This window comes from Euphorbia lathyris, chromosome 3, assembly GCF_963576675.1.
Source record: "Euphorbia lathyris chromosome 3, ddEupLath1.1, whole genome shotgun sequence".
NCBI lineage: Eukaryota > Viridiplantae > Streptophyta > Magnoliopsida > Malpighiales > Euphorbiaceae > Euphorbia > Euphorbia lathyris.
In genome coordinates this window covers 22,350,739-22,374,434 of record NC_088912.1, presented here as the reverse complement: position 1 = coordinate 22,374,434, position 23,696 = coordinate 22,350,739, and the positions used below count along the sequence as shown (strand labels likewise).

Genomic DNA, 23,696 nt, shown 5'->3' with positions numbered 1-23,696 from the left:
GGGCACTTTCGGATTTCTGACCGTAAAATCCTTATCTAATCGCCGGATTCCGTTGATTTGGGACTAAACCGTAAGGAATCTCATTTTGAGTCAAGAATTAAAGTTTCTCAAAATGATGTTTTACATTTTTTGAGAATTTTCTGAATATTTTTTCTCACAGAAAAAGCAGATCGCCGGATTTCGCTCATCGGAATTTTTTTTACCCAAGCTTCTGGGATCTTAAAATGACCGTTTAATTAAGACGAGTCCAAAAGTATAAAATTTTTTGAAAAACGAAGTTGGAAAAGTCGAAAAAATGCATTTTAAAGAAAAAAATAAAATAATTTTTTTTTTCTTTTATTTACAAATTTGCCACATTCCCCTACTTAATTACAAAATTGGTTATTGTTACACCATAAGACTTGTCTCACCATAAAAAAAATTATCACACTGAATCTCTTCTTTTTATATATATATATATAGTGATAAAATATTATTACTATTTAGTAATATAACATTTAAGTTATTCTAAACTTTAATAGATTTAAAGGTAAGTTATAAAAATAAAATAGTTGTGATTTGATGGATTTGTAAATGATTTAAAAACTTTGTGAAATAAAAATTTATTGTTAAAGAATTTATAATTTTTTATCAAATAATAACTGCGATTTAGTTAATTTGTAATGTCATGTCTTATATAGGAAGGAATTTATAAAATTAGTCTTTTTTCAGTATAAATAGTCATAATAAGAATTTTTGATGAAATGCTTAAGTTTACAAATTATACAAAGCACAAACTCTTATTTTCGAATTTTTAAAACATAAGAATACCTTTGCAAACCAACCAAAATATATAGTTTATTTTTATATTTTTCTAAATTTAAATTACAACAAATAGAGATGTAATAAAAAAAAGAGGATGACTATTTATACTTAAAGTACACTAATATATACCATGAGAAACAATTTTACTTTTATTGATCTATAAAAAGAAAATTTTATTTATAATTGTATTCAAATAAAAGCATATATTAAATTTATTTGAAAGTTCAAAAACATAGAACTCACACACCGTATGGCATAAGTCACAAACCATATGATGTAAAACCTCTTCTCTTAAAATGGATCGGGCCACACGACGAGTGAGTTAAGTCACACGCCGTGTGGGTTTGAGAATTAGCTTCTGTTTTGCCAGGAATCAACTCACACACACCGTCTGAACCACCATCGACGACTGGTAGACTGCCACAAGCCAAACAATCTCACCAAATATCCACCTCAAACCTGTTTTTTCGTTTCTAAACTAATTCTCATAGAAAACTCCAACTTAAGCCTCAATTGTCCGCCGGATTGCATCAATGTCCACCGCCTCTGGTTCCGGCGATGATACGAACCCTAATCCTAAGCCTCTTGAAGGTCATTTTGAATCGGTAACTATTGAAGATTCTAATCCCGTCATTCAATTAGAAGCATCGGAGGAGCCAATTGGAGAATCCGATAACATCGTTCGTAGTGATGAAGCATTGGCGGGACCGCAACAGGAATCATCCTTTAATGGATCACTAGAAGACAACGGTAATCACGAGGAGAGAAATTCTGAAGATGAGACAACAGAATCTGGAAGTGATGCGAGGGGTTTTGGCGATGGTGACGGTGCCAGTAGTGTTGTGTGGAGGACGAAGAATTTGGAGCTGGAAGTGGACGGACCTCCAAGCCCTAGCAGTAGTGGATATGCCGGCGAGAGAGGGACTAGTAGCGCCAGTAGTGGCTCGAGGATTGGTGACCTGAGTGAAGATGAGATACGGGAAATTAGGAACGATGGTCACGTCGAGGGCGCTTTGGACTCGCAAGTAGCCTGGGTGCCTGGAAAACGGCATGTCAATGAGGTAATGCTATTGTTTAACTACTTGCACAGGATTTTTAACCTTCTTCTGCCTACATTTTACTGGATTTGGCTATGGTTTGATAAAATAGGACATTTATATTAGTTTGCAGTAGAATGCTTAGCGTATACATACATGAACTTTTGCTGTGGAATGCATTGGCCTTTCTGTTCTGCAGTGTATTACAGATTGACATCATATTAACTGGCAAAATTACTTTAAACTTTGTTCATTCTAAAAGCTGATAAAACTCAGGCTGGTGACCGTTTGATAATTTGAAGTTTTACTTTCACGCTTTAGCCTGTAATACACTTGCTATACTGATTATGCTCAATGTACAATATTGATTAATGAAATGCAGGATGATGGTTCCATCTCATGGAGGAAAAGGAAAAAGCATTTCTTTGTATTGAGTCACTCTGGGAAACCAATATATTCCAGGTTTGCCTCAGATGCCATGTGAACAATAACCAGCTTTTATTTGCCTCAGCACAGGAGAGTTAAAACTTATTTCCTTGATATCTCTTGCATTCCAGATATGGTGATGAGTACAAGCTAGCAGGATTTTCAGCAACCTTGCAAGCCATCATTTCCTTCGTTGAAAATGGGTATATATTTAAGAAGTCTTCTATTTTTAAACATGTAGATTGAAAGATATTTTCCTTTTAAGGTATTCAAGGAGATTTAATTTGTTTTCTTGCTGTTTTTCAGGAGCGATCGTGTTAAATCAGTTAGGGCAGGCAAGCACCAGGTCCGGTTATAAATTCTTATGATCTTTTTTAGGGGATTGTGTCAAAATCAAAAGTTCTATTTCATGCTCTTAGATTATTGGGGAAATATTATTAAAAAGCTTAGTAGTAATGAATTAATGCTTACGACAAGTAACTGAGTCAGTGAAACAATTCAACAGCCTCTTACTGTTTCTCTTTTGTTTGTTAAATAGATTCTTTAGATATCAGTATACCCAAATTATGCCTAAAGTTTGAAACTATTGCTTGTTTAGGTGGTTTTTCTTGTAAAAGGACCAATTTACTCAGTTTGCATCAGTTGCACAGAAGAACCATATGAATCATTAAGGGGGCAATTGGAGCTATTCTACAGTCAGGTAGCCATAGGTTCCCTCTCTCTGCATCTGAAGCACTCGTTTATCGTCTTGCTTCTTTCGGTGAATAAAAATGATTAACTGTTTGTATATTTGTTCTCATATATTATTTATTGCAATCTTTATGCAGATGATACTCATTTTAACAAAATCAGTAAATCGATGTTTTGAAAAGAATCCAAAGTTTGATATGACACCCTTGCTTGGTGGCACAGATGTTGTCTTCTCATCTCTTATACATTCCTTTAGTTGGTTTGTTTCTCTTCTCCCATTTCAAATAACTGCTTCTATTGGATCTTAAATTATAACATATTATTCTTGCTTCTGAGGGGGGATTTCTTTTTATTGCTTTGTCCAATGGAATGTGCAGAGCATATATACCAAATTAAGGAAAAATTTAGTGTTGCAGACTTTAGCTTTAATGAACAATATAGAAGATGGAAAAAGTGGATATAACTTAGGAACTGATAGAAAGATCTATTTCACGTGCCTACTTTTGCTGGAGCTAAATAATAAAACAGTCCCTGCTTCTGATCATGGGAGCTATATGCAATGTGCAATGTAGAATCGTTGCTATAAAATATTCCGCAACAAATCAAATTAAGAATAAGACAGTCTCTGTTGCAGTGAAGTGCATATGAACAATCCATATGATGTCAAAAATAATGGACCTAATTAGAAGATCGAAGAGTAAGATCTGAATATTTTGTTATGTAGATGATATAAATAATATAATATTGATTACAACGTAAAATTTGAATTATAAAAGCTATAGCTATATTTGTTCATTTTTATGGACTATGTTGAGAAATTATGAAGCTTTGGCGTCAATAGAACTGTCCCCTCCATTACAGGTTGAGGATGTTGCTTTATTATTTGATAAACTAGAAGCATGATATTTGTTCTGTTTTATCTTTTTATCCGTATGTGTTAGACTTTGTACTCTTGAAATTTTTTATAATATATTTTAAGCTGCCTCTGACACCTTTTATTTATTTATTTTTAATTTTTCTTTTCTGTTTATAAGATAACCTAGTGCACTATCCATGTCGTTCAGCCCCTATTGTAAATGTGATTGTTGGAGTTTGTTTTACTTCCTCAGGAACCCGGCAACATTTCTTCATGCATATACTTGTCTTCCCCTAGCTTATGCGACAAGGCAAGCTGCAGGTGCTATATTGCAAGATGTTGCTGATTCAGGTGTACTCTTTGCAATATTAATGTGCAAACACAAAGTAAGCACATGCTTTTCTCCCAGTCTGATCTTCTTTCCATTTCTTTTATACATAGCAGTACTTTGGTGGGCCTTGATAAGGAAAGGCATTTTGCGGAAATATATTGACATCATAAAGGACATGTATGAGGGAGTATGCACGAGTGTACGTACTAGTGTTGGGAAGACTGAAGAGTTTCCTATTACGATTGGAGTGCATCAAGGTTCCGCACTAAGCCCATTTCTTTTTGCCATCGTTATGGATGAACTAACAAGTTCACTTCAAGATGGTATACCATGGTGCATGCTATTTGCAGATGATATTGTGTTGGTTGAGGAGACGAAAGAAGGAGTGGAGATGAAGTTGGAACTATGGAGGCAAACTCTAGAATCTAGAGGCTTTAAGTTGAGTCGAAGTAAGACAGAATATTTGGAGTGTAAGTTTAGCGACCGTAGGAGTAGGGAGGCAGGGACAATCATCCTAGATGGGAGAGTTGTTCAGGCCTCGGATTGCTTCCGGTATTTAGGATCTATTATCCAAACGGATGGAGAAGTAGATGGAGATGTTGCTCATAGGATTAAAGCTGGTTGGTCGAAGTGGAAGAGTGCTACGGGTTTCCTTTGTGATCCCGGCATGCCTAATAGATTGAAGGGAAAATTCTACCGGACGGCAATTAGACCAGCATTGTTATATGGTACGGAGTGTTGGGCAGTGAAACACTGCCACATCCATAAGATGTCGGTGGCGGAGATGCGTATGTTGAGATGGATGTGTGGTCACACGAGAAAGGACCGGGTGCGTAATGAAATAATTAGGACAAAAGTAGGGGTCACATCTATTGAGAATAAAATGAGAGAAAACCGACTAAGGTGGTTTGGCCATGTGAGACGTAGAGCGCTTGATGCGCCGGTTAGGAGAACCGAAGAGTGGCAAAGGGATGTAGTGGTGAGGGGTAGGAGAAGACCTAAGCAAACTTGGAGGAGGGTGATCGAGAGTGATATGAGTTTATTGGGAATTGAGGAAAATATGGTAGTGGATAGGACGGAGTGGAGGGAGCGAATCTGTGTCGCTGACACGACTTGATTTTCACGGTTTTATATGATGGTTCATGTTAGCCGACCCCGAATCATTTCGGGACTAAGGCTTTGTTGTTGTTGTTGTTGTTGTATAGCAGTACCCTTCTTGATAGTGATTTTTTCAATAAAAAAAAGATCATGAAATACCTCACTGGCTAGAGATCTTTTGACTGAAGTCAAATTGCAGGTTGTTAGTCTAGTTGGTGCTCAGAAAGCGTCCCTTCATCCCGATGATATGCTGCTGCTTTCCAATTTTATCATGTCATCGGAATCATTTAGGTAAGTGGAGTTAATCTTGTTATGTTAACTGTGATAACATTTTAATGTAAAATGTAAATGTATAGTACGCTGGTAAGGTTATATTTCATATTGGTCCGTATGGCGCACTAGAGCACAACGGGGTCTTGGAGCCTTGGCGCAAGGCAATGGTGCGCCCCTTACACAAGGGGTGCGCCTTAGTGTCACAAGGCGTACTAAAAGGAAAAAATTTATAAAAATATAAATGATAATATTTAAAACATAAATAATGATAAGTTGTAAAATCAAATGCAATAAAATACTAAACCATAGTATTCTTAATCATAAATAATTTCTAACATGCAATAAACAACATATGGTCTGCAGTGTTTCTTGTTTCTCTTCTATTTCTTCATTTTCCCCCCTATGCTCTGTGTTAATGCATTTTTTCATTGTAAGTTTGTAACATTGTACTTGTGTATGTCTCTTCAAATTCTGGGCGTTCTTTTTATTATTATTATTATTGGTTAAGGTGTAAAAATACCCCTAACGTTTTGGGTCAGGAGCAATTTTACCCCTAACGTCTAAAATTGTGCAATTTTACTTCTAACGTTGGTAGCCAAGAGCAATTTTACCCGTAACGTTGATAATTTGGGTCGATTTCAGACACTATTATACAACACAATATCTTTGTTCCTTATTCTGCGTCAATTGTATATCAATTCGTTCTAAAAAAAAGATTTCATGCTTTTTATAATTTAATAATTGAATTGGAGATTAATATTTATAAATTCGATGAATTTTTTGAATTTTTTTGTCTAATTCGTACAAAAGTCAATGTAATTTTTTTTTTCCACATCCCAATATATGTTTGTGATTTGTTACTTATAAAATGACGCACGTGTGAAGTATAGATGACAAGATTGATGACCGAAAAATTGCTCTTGGCTTGCAACGTGAGGGGTAAAATTGCTCCTGACCCAAAAACTTAGTGGTATTTTTGCACCTTAACCCTATTATTATTATTATTATTATTATTACTACTACTGTTGTTCTTGTTAGACACTAGATGTGTCTCTAATTTAATGGTGAATATTAGACCTATATTAATTGAACCAATTGAACTAAAAGCTTAAGCTGATAGTTAAAGTCCCAATACATATTAATATCTGACACACCCCACTACGCAGATGCAATTGGGCTTGAAGCGTGAATAACACAGGCCCATCTTACCATGTATTGAAAATAAATCAACAAATGAGGTTGCTAGGAATCTAACCCTTGCTCACTTGGTCAAAGAAGCTCTGGTACCATGTCATGGAACCAATAAAACTAAAAGTTTAAGCTAATAGTTAAAAGCTCAATTCATATTAATATGTGACACGTACAATGGGTTAGTTCAATGGTTATGGACTCATAATCACTCTTAACATCAACATAATCCTGTAGGCAAAATTGACAACAGTAAACAAAAAAGAAGCTGCATATCTCAACCTCCTTCTGATTTGATAAAAACTTTCTAAAAATTCTTATCAGTGTTAACTCCAATTAAGTTCTTTCCATAAGTATAGCAATATGTTGTAATTTTATTGACTGGTCAATACTCCATGGTGGATAAAGTTGACATAAGAATTTATCAGGTAGAGAACCAATTTTCCCTTTTGTTTGGTGGTTGACAATTTTTTTCTTTCTTTTATCTTTGTCTTCGTTATACTTGCTTTAGACAAATGAGTGGTTAGTTTCACAATTAATATGTGGTGGTGGTGAGTACCTCTGAATATTGCCTTATATGTTCTTTTCCCTTTATGCAGGACATCTGAATCTTTCTCACCAATCTGCCTGCCAAGATATAATCCCATGGCATTTCTATATGCTTATGTTCATTTTCTTGATGTGAGTTACATTTGATATCAAAACTCTTCTAGGTCATATTCAACCAATTTATATATATATATATATATATATATATATATAGGAATGCCTTCGGTTATCATCTCCGTGCCATTGGAAATTAAATGACGTTTACAATTTAAATTGGGCAGGTTGACACATACTTAATGCTGCTTACGACTAGTTCAGATGCCTTTTATCATCTCAAGGATTGCAGGTAAATTAACTTGATTGTAAGTTTGCACATTAGTTGACTTTAGACTATGAGAGTGGAGGGTTATAAAATTTTTCTGTTTGGACCTAGAGAAGAACGGAGAAAGAAAATTACACTACTTATATCTTGAAATTGGTGGAGAGATCTGCAAAAAAATCTGTATCACTACTTGAGGTCTTTTGAATTTTCAATCAAGGTCTCAAACCTATGTCTATGTGATATGAACAGCAGGAGTATACAATATATTGAGCAAAATGTTATCCACATTTATCAAAGTACAAAAGCAGGCCTAAATAAATTAGAAATAGTGAGCATCATGCTATTCAATAAGTTCCCTAAGTATCAAAAAATAAAAAATAAAAAAAATAATAGTGCTTCCATTACAAAATCATTTTTCTTCTTCAGTAAATTGCTAATTCATAGACTTCTTATTATCATCATAATGTAGAAGATATGATGAAATAAGATTTTTGGTTCTATCATAATAGAATAGGAGTAAGTATTTAATTATTCAATTTTAACATTTATCATGTCTAAGCTGTGGAGGGCATTTTGTGAACGTTAATGGTAAATCATTTTATTTAAGATAGGAAGTTATAATCTTGTTAGTGCCACTCAGTCTTGTTATTTATGATCGTTTTGTCTGCATACTGCATAGAGACTAGTTAAAGTTATTAAACTTAATTCTCAGCATTTCATTTTAAGGAAAACTGCAAAAAGGCATTCTATGGTGGGTACTTTGTATCACCATACATTGTGGTTTTCTCTGTTTTACTGTCTTTGGGTGCTGTTAGAGAATTGCAAGTGACAACAAAAGAAGCTTACAACATAAAGAAAAACTCATTTCTTTTTTTAATGTCAAAATCTCATAGTTGTCAAATCGTGAATCGAAATCCACATTTTGTGAATCGTGACTCCTGAATTGAATCGAATTGTAAGGTTCGGTTCAAATTCACAATACTATAGAAAAATAAAATATTTACCATGTTGAACTCAAATTATTATCAAATATTAGTCTAGCAATTTTAATGTGAAAAAAAAAAAAAATCATATCAACCAATTACTTAAAATTGAAATCTAATGCAAATATAATCCTAATAAAACTAATTGACAAATCGGACACTATTTAATAACTTAGTGGAGATGGAGAGTTTCAGTTTCTGACTCTGTTTTTTTTTTTTGCCTTGTTGTCAACTTGATAATGATGAAATAGAACTAATTTAAGTTGATAACTTGATAATAACAATCGTACTAGAGGACAGTCAGTTTAGTAGTTAGTGTTGTTGAAGTTTTTGATGAACGATGATGAGGATCCGGCTTGAAATAGAGCTAAGCTTCTGTTATAATTTAGATTCGCCCTATAGATTCGTCTCGAAATATAGCTGAATTGAATCAAATTGTTCGAACCTTAAGATTCTAATAACAGTGCAAAATTTTACCTTAAAATATTATTGTCCCATAAGTGTCGAATATTAAACCATGCTGTTGTTTTGAATTTTATACAGTTTGTTTGAACATTTTTTCTGATGGTATCCAGGAACATAGTAACAGGGTACTACTACGTACTGTTGTTAGAATCTTACGATTCTTGATTCGAATCTTACAATTCGATTCGTTTCAGCTTTCTTTCGAGCTGAATCTATAGGCGAATCTAAATTATAACAGAATCTTACGATTCCTGATTCGAATTCGATTCAACTTTATTTCGAGCCGGATCTTCATCACCATTCATCAAAAACTTAAACAACACTAACTACACTCTCCTCTAGTCCGGTTGTTATTTATTAAGTTATCAACTCAAACTAGCTCCATTCCATCTTATCAAAACAAGGCAAAAAAACAGAGTCAGAAATTCAAGCTCTTCATCTCTACGATTATTAAACAGAATCCTTGTGGAATTAGTTTTATTAGGATTGCATTTGCATTGGATTTGAGTTTTACGTATTTGGTTAATATGGGTTTTTTTTTTATACATTAAAATTGCATTTCTAGACTAATATTTTGAGTTCAACATGGTAAATATTCTATCTTTTATAATATTATGAATTTTAACTGAATCTTACAGTTCGAGTCACGATTCACAAAATGAGGATTTCGAATCTCGATTTGACAACTATACTACTAAGTATAAACCAAAAATTTGAAAAAACATCTTGGAATATTATGGAGTAAACAGTATTTTTGTTTCCTTTTTTCTCCCTTTGTCATGCCAGACTTCGTATTGAAACGGTTCTTCTCAAGTCGAATGTTCTTAGTGAAGTTCAGAGATCCATGCTAGAAGGAGGGATGCGTGTTGAGGATCTGCCTGGTGATCCATTACCTCGTGCTGGAACTGCTTCTCCGCATTTAGGGCAACACAGAGTACAAACTGAGTCCCCTGAAAGATTTAGAGAATCTCATGTTGGCATTGGTGGTCCTGCTGGACTTTGGCATTTTATATACCGCAGTATATATCTGGATCAGTATGTATCTTCTGAGTTTTCTTCACCAATTAACAGTTCACAACAACAGAAACGGTAACACTATTTCTGTATCACTTATCTCACATAATTTTTGAGTTGCCCACTTGAAGTGATCTTTCTGTCTTTATTGTATTGGTTCTGCAGATTGTATAGGGCTTACCAGAAACTTTATGCTTCCATGCATGATAAAGGAAATGGGCCCCACAAAACCCAGTATAGAAGAGATGAGAATTATGGTAAACTGAGTTCTGTTTTATTACTTCTTTTATTAGTTATAGCTCATATGCTAAATATATTAGAATATATATTTACGTACACCATCTTAATAATTCCTAAATAGCCCTACTTTTGTGTTTTCTTCACATTTTTTTATGTCATGAGTTGAAAACTAAAGATTAGTTTGTTCTGGAAGAGAAGAATGGATATTGTTTTGGAATATATAACATATTACTTATTTTACTGTACCCTAAGCTGGATACGTCTTCATAGTAACACTGTACATTGTCTTTCCTTCACTTTGCCTTGTTTTTTCCCCCCATTTTTCCTTATTTGCTAGTAGCCATATACTCTAGGATACTTACAGAAGGCTCTAGTGCTTTGTGTTTGAAATTTGACCGAATATTTGTGCCATGATAAATATTTTTCACAAATCGAATTTGCATATTGATGATATGTTTCGTTCAATAGACTGATTTTGTGCTATCTGAAACTTTTTTTCTAGTTGAATAATGGCATATTTAGTTGAATATTTTTGTTTCCCTTTTGTAACAGTTCTACTCTGTTGGGTCACCCCAGATTTCGAACTTTATGCAGCATTTGATCCACTTGCAGACAAGGTTCTACTCATTTTTCTACTGATTTTTGACTATTTTAGGACATACTACTACTATGAAAATAAAATTAAGCATCATAGCTATTATTTGAAGTTTTTTTTTTTTTTTTATAATTATTTGAAGTTCTGAAGGTAAGTCCTTTAATATGTATGCAAAGTTTTAATATTTGTGAACTTATCATTCAATCATAAGTTTTCTGAATTTCAATAGCATATTAGTTCCAATTTATACTAAGTCATCCAACTAAATTTTGTGTATATATTATAAATAGTAATTGTAATTCTAAAATCAGCATATGAAAATTTTGATGAAATATGTTCATTTTTCTAAAAAAATAAATTCACCATACAATTTTAACTTTTTCTCAACTTGCATCTTTATATTCCTTAGGGCATCGTTGTTTGGTGTGGATAAATCCTAATATTCATATTATTTGAGTTATTCTTGTATGTATTTGCACACCTTTTTGTACTAAAAATCAAAAGTTTCATGTGGATGACTCGTGGAAAAATGTGAATGCATAACATAAAAGATATAGCAAGAGATTGTTGGTGTGATCTGAAGTTTTCCACTGTTTGTATTAGCTTGGAAGTAATTTTATCAGTTTTTATCTATTTTAAGACCATATAATCCATAGAGTTTAGTCAATCATTGGAATATATATCGTATTGAGCTTTTTGTTTGAATTGTATTTTCAGGCTTTGGCAATAAAGACCTGCAACAGGGTTTGCCAATGGGTGAAAGACGTCGAAAATGAGATTTTTTTGCTGGGAGCAAGCCCTTTTTCATGGTGATATCCCAACCATATTTATCATACAACACTGCAGTTCTCTCCACTAGTCTTGTTTTCCAGCATAGAAGAGGACTTCGGGAGACGAAAACTTTTTGATTATGGGATTTTTCCACTGTATGTATTCTTTCCTCCATAAGGACTGAAGTTGGATGAATTTTACATTTTTGTAGTATCATAATTTGAGTTTATTAATTGGGTCCTGGTTTCCCGCAGACCTCGATGAGGGTTTACAGTGGAATTTACAGATTACCTACCAATAAGAGCTAAATTTTGACGGAGTGGGGAATCGAACCTCAAACCTGTCAAGCAGAGGTTCAACGCCTTACCACTCGGACCAACCCTTAATACTTATACTGGTAAAATGAAGTGTTATTTTATTTTATTCTTTAAAAAGAAAACTTCACTATATTTTGTTGTATCCCAGTACTTTAAGGGACCTTTCCGTTTCTACGATTCGGCATCTTTTCTGGACCAAAACCTATCTTTTCTGCGATTTTGCGAATCGAAACCTATTTTTCTATCTTTCTGGGATTAAAACCCCATGTCATTGTCAGTCAAGTTTTATCATGTGGAAAACTGAAGATGAAACCCAATATCCATGGTGTATTATTATCTTTTAATTGAAATCAAATTATTAGTGCCTATAATTTCAAAGCTAAATTGTTATGTGGAGAGCTCCTTGCATCTCCATTATGGGGATAATTTCAGTGTTTTTTAACACATCTATGATAATTTAATTTCTGGTAACACTGAATTCATACTTGCCTATCTAATTCAATTTTAAAAAATGACTCATTTTTTTTTATGTATTTAAATTGTATTTTTTAAAGTTTGTAATTAGGTTATGCAGATTCTTTTTATAGTCATACTATGCATAAAAACTGTGATAAAATGAAAAAAAAAACGTGTTAACCAAGTTTTATGTTCAAAGTTGTTTTTTCTATTCATTAAGTTTTATGTTCAAAATTGTTTTTTCTATTCATCGGGGTTTAATGTGATTGAAAAAACGATCTAGAGTTTGATTTTTAATGAGTTGAAATGAAATATTAAAGATTTAACCTATCAAAAAATACACTCAAACCTCTATTTGTTCCTTTCAAATGTATGATTTTTTCCTCCTTGAAAGTATATTTGCTTCTTTGAAATGGATGCAGGTAGTGTATGTAGCCCACAATGTTATAAAACCATTGACAAACTTCTTTTTGATACATCAAAACAAAGTGGGTCATTTGATTTTTTTATGTTCAACATTTTAAAAGTATTGAGGAATTGCATACTATTAATATTTTCAGTTTCTTGGTTTGGTTTATTATTAGAGGAAAGGCTCTATCTAACCGTATTTCATATATTAAACCGACTTTTAGAGACATTGAGGATGATGGACATCTCAAATCATCAGAGTTTGATTTGACTTACAATTGGTAGTTGTCATTATTCGCCATTAAAATAGTGAACTGCTATTTATAAATTGCTTATCACCGTCCCTTTTTGACATTTTTCCCTTCTCACATTGTCAAACTAAAAATTCAAAATCTCTCAAATCCTCTCTAGCTTTTTAGGATTTTTAAAAACCCGACCTAAAACGACATGGCACCAAAGTAAAGAAAGGGAAATGGCTTCATGAAGGTGTTGGTAAGTTTTTTTTTTAAAAAAATTGAACGAAATCACGAGTTCCGCCTCCGAAATCGAAGGCGGAACTCGTTAATTTTGACCTAAACGGATGCGCCTCCCGTTGCCATCATAGGCAGAACGCATGAACTACACGTTCCACCTAGGTGACAACGGGATCGTCGTGCGTTCCACCATAAGGTGGAACACACGGCGCACCCGTTCCACCTAATGGTGGAACATGGTGGCCCACACATTTGGCCCTACGGCCAAACGAATGCCACGTCCGTTTGGCCGTAGGTCCAAACGGTTGCGGCGGGTCGACTGGTGCGCCGCAACCGTTTTGGCCTGGGCCGGGTGGTGTGAGTCACCTGTCCAGGCCAAAAACGGCCCATTTTTCAATTTTTTTTTAAAAAAAATTATTCGCGCTGCCCGTTGGCAGATCCGACATAGTAAAAAATCCGAAAAACGTGAAATTGACTATAATAAATAAAAAATGTATTTAATTGCTTTTTTTGATAATTTACAGGATGATATTGCCGAGGCGCGTTCTGGACATAGGCATACATCCTCACGTGTTGCTACTGCCTCTGCTCGGAGGATGCGGACGGAGCAGAGGTTGATGGCGGATGCCCAGAGGGCACATGTTGCACAGGACGAGCGTGTTGGACGTCAGGAGGTGGCGGATGATGTAGAGATGGACAGAGATGACTCTATGCCTCCTCCTAGTGCTGATACTATCCCAGTACCTCCTGGCCTAGTGACGAGGGGTCGAGACGGACGATTTTCTGCTGTAGCAGGGTCGTCTTCTGGTAAGAAATTTAAATGTGCTTATAATTATGTGATTTACTCGTGCTTAGTAGGAAATATAAGAATATTCTGTAATTCGTTTACTGTAATTTCAGGTAGCAGCAAGCGCTCGAGGAGTGCTGCAGAGGATGTCTGGATTGTGAAGGCCCCGGTCCCTAGGGGTCCATTTGATGCTGCTGTGATCCCGAGCTTTCTGGGACATATTGCATGTGCTATCTGGGGCGGGCAGGATAGGGGCATCCTTAGGTGTCATACCAGATCAGGCCATTGCGGGAGGCTGGGGTTATGATACAGTAGTGCTTCTAGGGAGATTCAGTCGTGTATGGAGTCATCTGGGTTGGCCCTCTGATCACGGCTTTTGCAGAGCGGTGGCAGCCAGGCACGTCATCATTTCACTTGCCGTTCGGTGAGATGAGCATTCTGATGCATGATGCGTGGGAGATTTTGCGCATCCCCGTAGATGGGGCTATGGTGACTGTTGAGGCGAATACGGACGAGCTTCAGTCTTGCGTGATGGACTTATTTGGGATGACTCGGGTAGAGTTGTTGGTCGATCACTACTTTTCTGGCAGTATACGAGCGGCTTCCGTCATGGAGTATTGTAGAGAGATCGAATTCCCGATACCCAGGCTACCGCTTGGACGTGGCTGATGCTCGGTTCCACTTTGTTCGTAGACAAGAGTGGTGACAGCATCCGACCTTCCTGCCTACTGGAGGTGCAGGACTCGGCAGCTGGAGCCGTTAGACTCTCGTGGGGATCGGCTGCACTGGCATATTTATACCATCATCTAGTTATTGCTAGTAGAAGAGATGACGAGCAGATCACGGGTTTTCTGATACTGCTTCAGGCATGGATTTATGAGTACTTCCCGTGCTTCAGGCCTCATCTAGGTATTGCTAGCAGAGGAGATGTCGGGCAGATCACGGGTTGTCCGACTATTTTATCTGAATGTACGAAATCACAACCGTCAAACGTATTTCCATCTGCATTAAGTGAAGTAAGATATTGTAAATCTCGCAGCACTTATGTTTAGTGTAAATGAACTAGAGGTTGCAAAACATTTACAAAAACAAGTTGGGTTTATCAAATAAACATTACCTGATGAGGCAACATTATGGACCGATGATGAAGAGCTTCTTCTACCACGACTCCTAAATGAACTAGTAGAACGAGCACGTCCACGACGAGTGTCATTGTACTCCCAAGCACTTGGCATACGTTTGGTGGATTTGCTCGCCTTAGGCCGTCCTCGAACGTGAATTTTTACATCGGGTTCAATGTAGTGAGCTTGATCAAGGTGTAGTTGATCATGTATAAGCATTGAAATATTACGCATAAGGGCTAGGTCGCCTTTAGAGGCCTGGTCCACTAAGGACTGAAAGTATCTCTGATCCTCCGTCTGATCATTACACCCTGCATTTTCATCAGTGTGACCATAATTAATTAAAAGTGTTCTCCAGAACACATGAACCCTCTCAATACTGATCATTTGCTTAAGATCACAAGCTTGATTGAGCTTACATGCACATGGTATCTGATGAGAGGTTCTCAATACACAACCACAAAGCACGTGGACTTCATGGCTCAAACCTCTTATGCGCTCTAACTCTTCATTGAGCAACTGCATGCAGTGGTGAGAGACATTGAAGACCAGATAGTTAAATGGGAATCCAGAGTACATGACTCCTTTACGAAGCCTGGACTGCTCAAGCATGTACCTGAGAAGAAGACAAACATACTATTAGTTAGTGAAATGATACATTCATGAATGCAAATTCCTTAACTACATTATTAGAACAAATTGCAAATACCTGATATTAGTTGCTTGGGATTCAATCTGCTTGTGAACCTTCTGCCATACCTTATCGAGGGAGCCAGTGGCGGTATTGAGCCATTGCTTTAGACTCGCATGTTCGCTCTCCACTCGACAAGAAGTTGTGTTGCTAAAATATAGGAAATCCTTCGTCCAAGCAACAACGAACTTCTCCTTATGCACCAACCACGTCTCCTCAACGTATGAGATAAGATTTTGGTACCTACTCATCCCATCCTTCATCTTGCTCAGATTTGTCTCGTACTCCTCAATGGTTAAAGATTGTATTATTTTCTTCATTTTCCATTCTTGAATTTAGTGGCATGTCCCTTATCTCCCAAAATTATGTACACCCGATCTTCCACATCCTTATTTATATGCCAAGTGCATAACAAGTGTGCTGAATGTGGAAAACCCTCTTGGATCGGCTTCAACAACCCCAACTTCATATCACTAACAATAACTGTCGGGTTAAGATCAAACCCAATCAAAATCCTCAGCCTCTGCAAAACCCAACGATAGCTCCCTTCAGTCTCATCTTTAATTATCACATACGCTATCTTGAAGTTGTTATTGCATGGAGTCATCCCCACAATTTCAACAAACGACATTTTGTACTTGTTTGTTTTGTACGTTGAATCAATGCCGATGTACCAGTGGTAAGTCCTGGACATATCAACTGAGTCTGGATGTGCCATAAACACATGCGTTATCACACGAGAATCAGGATCAACCTGTGTGTAATGGACATACTTGTTCTCCACAGCAATATGGTAGAATTGACTAGCCAAGTCTCTACCTTCGCACCCATCCTTCCTCAACTTTTCCTTGTAATTATAGACGTGTTTAATTATTGGATTGTCTGCTGGATGTTTTTCTTTAATTGCTGCTAAAATAGCACAGGGCTTTGCTTGAGCCGAACTCATATCACGCACAATTATTTTAGATGCGGTACTGAGTCCGCTCATCTGCTGACTTCCCTCTGGATACACACATAATGTATAATTGTGCTTTCCAGTTGAGCCAGCCTTAGTATGTATCCCCCAACCAGAAAGGTCTGCATGTTGATAGGTGATGCTCGTAAAATATATAGCAATTAATAGGACAAGTGTATCCTATCGCAATAAGTAATATAGTGCTTAAACACAAGATCGAACCACAAAGACTATTATCCTGATTAGTATCTTCAATTGGTAAATCTATCTATTTTGCAAGGTTGAAAAGCAATTGGGTTGAAAACTAGAAAAATAAACAACTAAACTAAAGAAAGCAGTAAACAGAACGAGCCGCAGAGTGGATTGTGATTAATGGTAGTTACAACATAGAATGGGGAATTCATTGGTTAATTCCTAAGTATGGGTTCAAAGGGGTTCAGGTTTAAGCTCAACTAATGATTGAAGGTAATTGTCCTAAGTGAAAGACAAATGTGATCAGTATTCGTCTATCCTATTCACATTGTCACGGCCCGCCTAAAAGGATGTGTCCGTGACAACATGCATTCCGGTGACGGCTTGATTAGGCATATACCCTAGGTCATGCAAAGCATTAGGTCTTTTAACAAATAAGACGAAAGCCGTAGCCCACTCACAAAGCCTCATTCCTAGTGGTCTTTAGCGAAGTCAGGTTAATACAGATTCAGTATAGACGATTCTGTGGTCAGGATTTCATCTATCTATAATCCTATCTAAGTTAGGGTCACAGGCATTAAGCACATTATTTACATTAAACAAGCTAGTTGATCATTATCAATTCTCATTCTAGCATAAATCATGTTCCTAACATCATCTAGGCATTAAGCATGCATAATTTGATCGAATCAAAAGTGAATACATTAAACCCTAAACCCTAAACATACATAATCATTCAACCAATTTCATCCCCATCCTAGATTGGATGGGGATTAGCTCATAGACAAACCAATCTCAATAATAATGCAAAAGAGAATAAACGAAGGCATACTTTGATTAAATGTAAATAAAGATAAAGGGAATGAGAAAGAATTTCTAAAACTCGTTGTCTGATTAGAGTATAAATAATGTAGGTCGATCCTCCACCATTTGAGCTGTTCTTCAAAGAATAAAATCTAACTACGAACTAAACTGAAATCTAAAGCTTAAATGTGTTTAAAGTAGCTATGAGAAAAGCAAAAACTGACTAATCTCCCGAAGAACTGAGTTAAGCTGCCTATTTATAGACATAGGCAGAACACCTAGGTCTCTAGGGGTACAAAAGTCCTTTCCCGCGCTAAATTAGGTATTCCAAGGCTTAAAATTCGACATTCCAGTAGGGGAGAAGAGTTTTTACGCCTCTCCCGCCTCGTCTCTTCGAGACATAGAATGTCTCGTCGAGACGAGTGCCTGTCTCGTCGAGACAGTGCCTATCTCGACGAGACAGGCGTCCAGATGGGGCAAAGATTCCGGTTTTCTTCGTTTTTGGTCTCCGGGTTTCCGAAATCTGCTCTAATGGTCCCTAACAAATCCCAAAAGTGCTCCGACGGTCCCTGAATTATCCGGAATTGCTCCAAAAGACTCGGATCTGGTTTGGGAATGCTCAAATAGGCCTAAAAACACCTGAAAACACAGAAAATACCATAAAGAATGAAAATTACTGATTTTAACTAAAAGATAACAAAATGATACTAAAATTAAACGTAAATGAAGCAAAATCAAGCTACAATGATCCTAAAAGCCCTATATAAATGGGAGCTATCAATAGGCTTTAATCTGAAATTTACATCTGCACGCTTTAGTTTTACTTTTTCTTATTAAAGTCTTTTCACCAGTTCTCACAACACCTATATAGCGTTCACCCTGTGAACATCTCAACAGCTTCTGCTTTCCCCCATGTTTGTGCGAAGATATTATAATCTCAAACCCATTCTGGATAGCTACCTGTTTTGCCCAATCAACAACATCTTCACACGAAAGGAAAACGGTGTCCGTTATGAAACGGGAATTGTAATCAATGCTAACGGGATTCCAATCTTCTATGCGGTTCCTGAATATGCCAAAAATGCATAACATGTGTTAATAAAATGTCAAAAAATACAAATAATTATGTCCGGGGGGTGTTTCAGCCCCAATTATGCCTAAATGGGCAGGCCACCCATTCCACCATAGGTGGAACGGGCGGCGCACGCTGCCCGTTCCATAGGCCGGACGAGTGGTTCATCCGTTCGGCCTACGGAACAGACAGCATGCGCCGCCCGTTCAAGCACAATTCAAAGAAAACAAAAATAAAAAAAAATATGAGAAACGTTTTTTTTTAATTTAGGATCGTAATAATACCTCGTGTTCGAAATCATAATGTTCGGGAAATCTCGGTTCTATCTTCATAAAATTCGTTTTTTTTGCCCGGGAGAGAAATGGGGAGAGAGGATTTGGGGTTTTGGATGAAAAATAATGAGAAGGGTGAAATGGTAAAAGAGGGGGTGGTAATAAATAATTTGAGAGCGGTGAATATTTGAATAATTATAAATAAACAAATACAAATGCATAACACTTATTAGAATCAAAATGCTATTTATTAGAAAAAAATAAACTACATATAAAAAAAACTTTTATCTTATTCATTCGGGTTTTGTATTTTTTTTTTATATATTTTTAAGCAGAAGATAAACATCTTCTTTGCTTTGCTTTGTTTTTTTATTAAATAAATTTTTGATTGATCTAATATGATATATTTGGTAGTTTCTTATTTAGGGCTTGTTTTTTTACCCACTGTTTATTGTTGTTGTTTGCTGTTACGGTTTTCTGTTGGAAAATGCTGATTTTCCAAAAACCAGGATTCTCTGTTTTTGTAAAATGTTACTTTTCAGGTATAAAACAACAGCTCTCTAACCAAACACATAAAATTATCACTTTTGAAATGAAAAGGTAAACAAGAGCATGAAAAGCAGTAATCAAAACATCCCTTTAGTTGTAGTTCTTTTTGTTATTTCTCCCTTTATAGACGGTTGTGGTATGTCTTCTTATATGAGCATTATCATGTTTTTTTAATATAAAAATGGTAGAGTTTTTATCTATCATCACATAGATCTGACTCATTAAAAGATCATAAAGTCATTCCTTAAGGAAAAAAACTATGAAATCGATTCTAGGTAACAATTTGTTTCTTGTCGTTGTGTCAAAAATAGTTTCAAGCACTGCGCACTATTACTCTATGACGATTTATGGTATTGAAGATGCAGATTCAAGTTTCTCTACTATACTTTTGGATTGTAATTTTTTAATTATTTATATCGAGATGTATTATTTTTCTTATGGATGAAACAAGGCTTAATGCATTTATACCCTTAAACTTGACAAGTTTTGCCTATTCACATCCTGAATTTTTAAAATAACATATCACACACTTATAGTTGGCTATAAAAACATATCACACATCTATAGTTGGCTTATTCAGACCTTCTGCACACAAAATCATTAAATTGTCATATTTGACAGAAGAGATGGCATGTGCGTGCTATAACAAAAAAACGCATGAGTTCGTTTGGTATGTCTTATAACTTTAAAAAAATCAGGCTTTTATAAGTGTAGTTGTCATTCTTCTTCTTCTTCTTTTGTTCTTTTATAAAGGTCTGATCTTTTACTATTATAAGACATACAAAACAAATTCACGCGTTTTTTATAGCACGCACATGCCATCTCACTTGTCAAAAATGATAAATCAATGATTTTGTGTGCAGGAGGTCCGAATAAGCCAATTATAAATGTGTGATAGGTTTTTAAAGCCAACTATAAATACGTGATAAATTATTTTAAAAATTAAGTAAATATCTTATCAAATTTTTACTTTATCAAATTTAAGGGTGTAAATATATATATATATTTTTTTTGATAAAAATGTCATATATCATTCCATTAAATTACAAAGTACAAATATAACACGATAAAACCTCTCACCCATTTAGGCTACAGCGAGTATAAGATCCATAAAGGGAAGAAAATAGATTACAAATAGCAATAATAGACTATAAAGAACAATAAAAACCATAAAAGTACAAAGTGTAAATATACATTAATATACTAAATCGGTGGTTTTCACCTGGTCAATGACTGACCAAGTAAATTTGGCCAGTCACCATTAAATCTATAAAGTGTGAATGTAAGTCTTACGATGTTTTTATTCTCCACCATATGATTTTAATAAGCTTGGATCTACTGACCAAATTCACTGACCAGGTGAAAATTACTGTATAATATACATTAATGAAATCAATTGTAGAGTAGGCATGAATATTGGTGGATAAAGGTCCCACTTCACCAACTCAAGCAACAAAATACAACAGAATGGTCTTTGAATTGTATAAAATAAATTAACTATTAATATGTTTCTTAATTAAATAATTAATAGTAATCCTAGTTTGAGTAGAAAAGCATTCTTAGGAGAGTGAGTTTACCCCACCACCACTTGCTCACCAACCCCATTGATAATGATATAAAATTATTATAAAATTGAAGCATAGCTTGTAGATCAATCTCATATGGTCATATCTTCACATTTTATACTCTTTTTTTCATAAAATTATATTATGACTCATTTTCAACTATGTTAAAGTTGCCTAAAATGCTCACTAGTTGGGGAGAAAATTTATTATATTTCTAGCCACTAGGAATATATATACTAGCAAGTTTTTTTTTTTTTTTGATCTTAATAGAGGGGCGAACCCAGAGTACAATAAAAAACAAGCTAAGTGATACTAGTCGTCCTAGGAAGATAAGTACCACAAATATCAGAAAATAACATATCCAGGATGTCTGCAGGGGGCACCTCACACTCGTGAAGACCCAGAGGTAAACTTCCTGCGTAATTCGACATCTAATGGAGAACATGAATCAACCTAACCTCTTCCCATCCAATCCGCGGCACGGTTACTAGTAAGATAGTTAATTGTCGAAAAACGTTAAAATTTTTACCAATATGTACAAAATTTTTAAAATTTTCTCAAATAATATGTAAAAGAATATCAATTGAATATATGTAATTAATTATATTATTTGGAAAATTTTCTCTCAAATTATGATGTCATACTATTGAATTATAAGTCAAGAATTTTATTTTTGATGAAATAAAGGAAGAAAATATGGTTAATTAAATAAGAGATTGTTAGAGAATAAATTGATATAATAAATTGTAGCTTGCTTACTAATTAAGAAAAAAAGAAAGAGAACAGCCTCCATTTTACCACCTACCCTCGAGAAAGAAAGACAAAAATTAAAAACAAAAAAGAAGTCATAGAGCTAGACTCTTGAGTTGGTTGGTAAGCTAAATACTATATTGATATACCTAATGCATATACACATTAAGCACTAAAAAATCCATAATTTGTCACATGCTTGTAAACAAAATACATATGGAATTAAATTGGGATAAGATATAAATTTCCTCCTATTATTTTTTTAGAAATGTATATTTATTTTTAACGTACAAAATGATATAATTTTATTTTTAACGTTGGTAAATAAAATCGATTTTACGTTTATCTAATAGAAAATTTGAAAAAACTGATTTGATCATTATTCAATTATTATATCGAATTTTCCGAATAAATTTGTTGATAAATTGAAACAGATTTGTGTATTTTAACAAGTTGTTTATAACTGTTTTAATAACCCAAAGGAGTTTTTTTTTTTATCTTAAAGACTTAAATATTGGGATTGAAATAGGTTGTTTGTAAATGTATTAGTAGCATAATAAATATTTTAGATATAATTGATGTTTGAAAGATTTAATATTACAAATAATATTAAACTAGTATGTTAGTATGTTTAAATGTTATGTTAGTTAGAAATAAAAATGATCCTGCTTGGTAATACTAGGGATAAAATTAACCATTTTTTATGCTTAAAGATAAATCGATATTTTCCAAAAACTCCATACAAAAAATTTATACCTTATCCAATTTAAATTTTGTATTTTCACAACTTGATCAATTACTATATATGGAGAGAGAATGAATACATAAAAGGGTGTTTGGTTAGATAAATTTAGTAATTTGCTCCATACCACCCCCAAATTATTGTTACCGTCCCCATTTGGACTTTTTTTTGTCCTTTTCATAATTTTGATAAAAAAACTAAAAATTCTTTCTCTAAAATCACAAACTCGAACAATAATAATTGAAATTATGAAAATAATTGATATGCGACAATTCGAATCTCGAAAATGGATGATTATGAGTCGGAAACAATAAAATTTACAATTTTTTTGTCAAAAAAATCATGAACATAATGCATATTTTTTGTGACGATTAGCATTTTTCGTCACAAAAAAATTGGAGAATTTTATATTTTTCGTCGCTAAAAGGTATAGGATTGTGCAAAACGTCAAATTTGATCTAGGTGGGTGCTAGATCCGCCCAGCCTGGGCGGATCCAGCACCCGCCCAGACATGGTCTGGGCGGATCCAGCATCCGCCCAGACAATGTCTTGGGCGGATTGTATATCCACCCAAGGCATTGTCTGGGCGGATCTAGCACCCACCTAGACTAAATTTGACGTTTTTTTTTTCAAAAATTATTTTTTTTAAAAGGGCAAAATTGTCCAAATGGGGGCGGTATGAGGTAAATTGGGGTGGTAAGAAGCAACACCCCAAATTTATGGTAGGAAATGAAAATGGGAATGATTTATTTTTTTTAATGTTTAGTTTTATCAATTTAATTTAGCAATGACAATCACATTAAAATTAACACATTAATGTTTCGGTAATATCATTTAAAAATTGCAATTAAGTTAAAAAAATTCAAACAAACTAAAATATTTAGCTTAAGATTTTAAGTT

At 34.8% G+C, this 23,696-nt stretch overlaps 1 protein-coding gene across 2 annotated transcripts; it reads left to right on the top strand.

Annotated features, from left to right (window-relative positions):
• Positions 1-1,046: 1,046 nt before the first annotated feature.
• LOC136224591 (vacuolar fusion protein MON1 homolog) lies at positions 1,047-19,503 on the top strand. 2 transcript variants are annotated; one of them, XM_066012964.1, is made up of 17 exons: positions 1,047-1,865; positions 2,224-2,303; positions 2,399-2,470; positions 2,574-2,613; positions 2,866-2,967; positions 3,095-3,216; positions 4,067-4,199; positions 5,442-5,533; positions 7,303-7,384; positions 7,534-7,598; positions 9,809-10,111; positions 10,202-10,293; positions 10,829-10,893; positions 11,589-11,797; positions 11,897-12,039; positions 13,821-14,103; positions 14,197-19,503. In XM_066012964.1, the coding sequence occupies exons 1-14, from the start codon at positions 1,338-1,340 to the stop codon at positions 11,682-11,684; spliced, it is 1,872 nt and encodes a 623-aa protein (XP_065869036.1). In that variant the 5' UTR covers positions 1,047-1,337; the 3' UTR covers positions 11,685-11,797; positions 11,897-12,039; positions 13,821-14,103; positions 14,197-19,503. The 2 variants fall into 2 exon arrangements, with proteins under 2 accessions (XP_065869036.1, XP_065869035.1); XM_066012963.1 differs by lacking the exons at positions 13,821-14,103; positions 14,197-19,503 and having other exon boundaries at positions 11,897-12,449.
• Positions 19,504-23,696: the final 4,193 nt, after the last annotated feature.

Bases quoted from the DNA above. Each gene is read 5' to 3' on its own strand.
- LOC136224591 (XM_066012964.1), top strand. From the start codon at position 1,338: ATGTCCACCGCCTCTGGTTCCGGCGATGATACGAACCCTAATCCTAAG. The intron at 2,471-2,573 runs GTATATATTTAA...GCTGTTTTTCAG, and splicing joins ATTTCCTTCGTTGAAAATGG to GAGCGATCGTGTTAAATCAG. The intron at 2,968-3,094 runs GTAGCCATAGGT...ATCTTTATGCAG, and splicing joins TGGAGCTATTCTACAGTCAG to ATGATACTCATTTTAACAAA.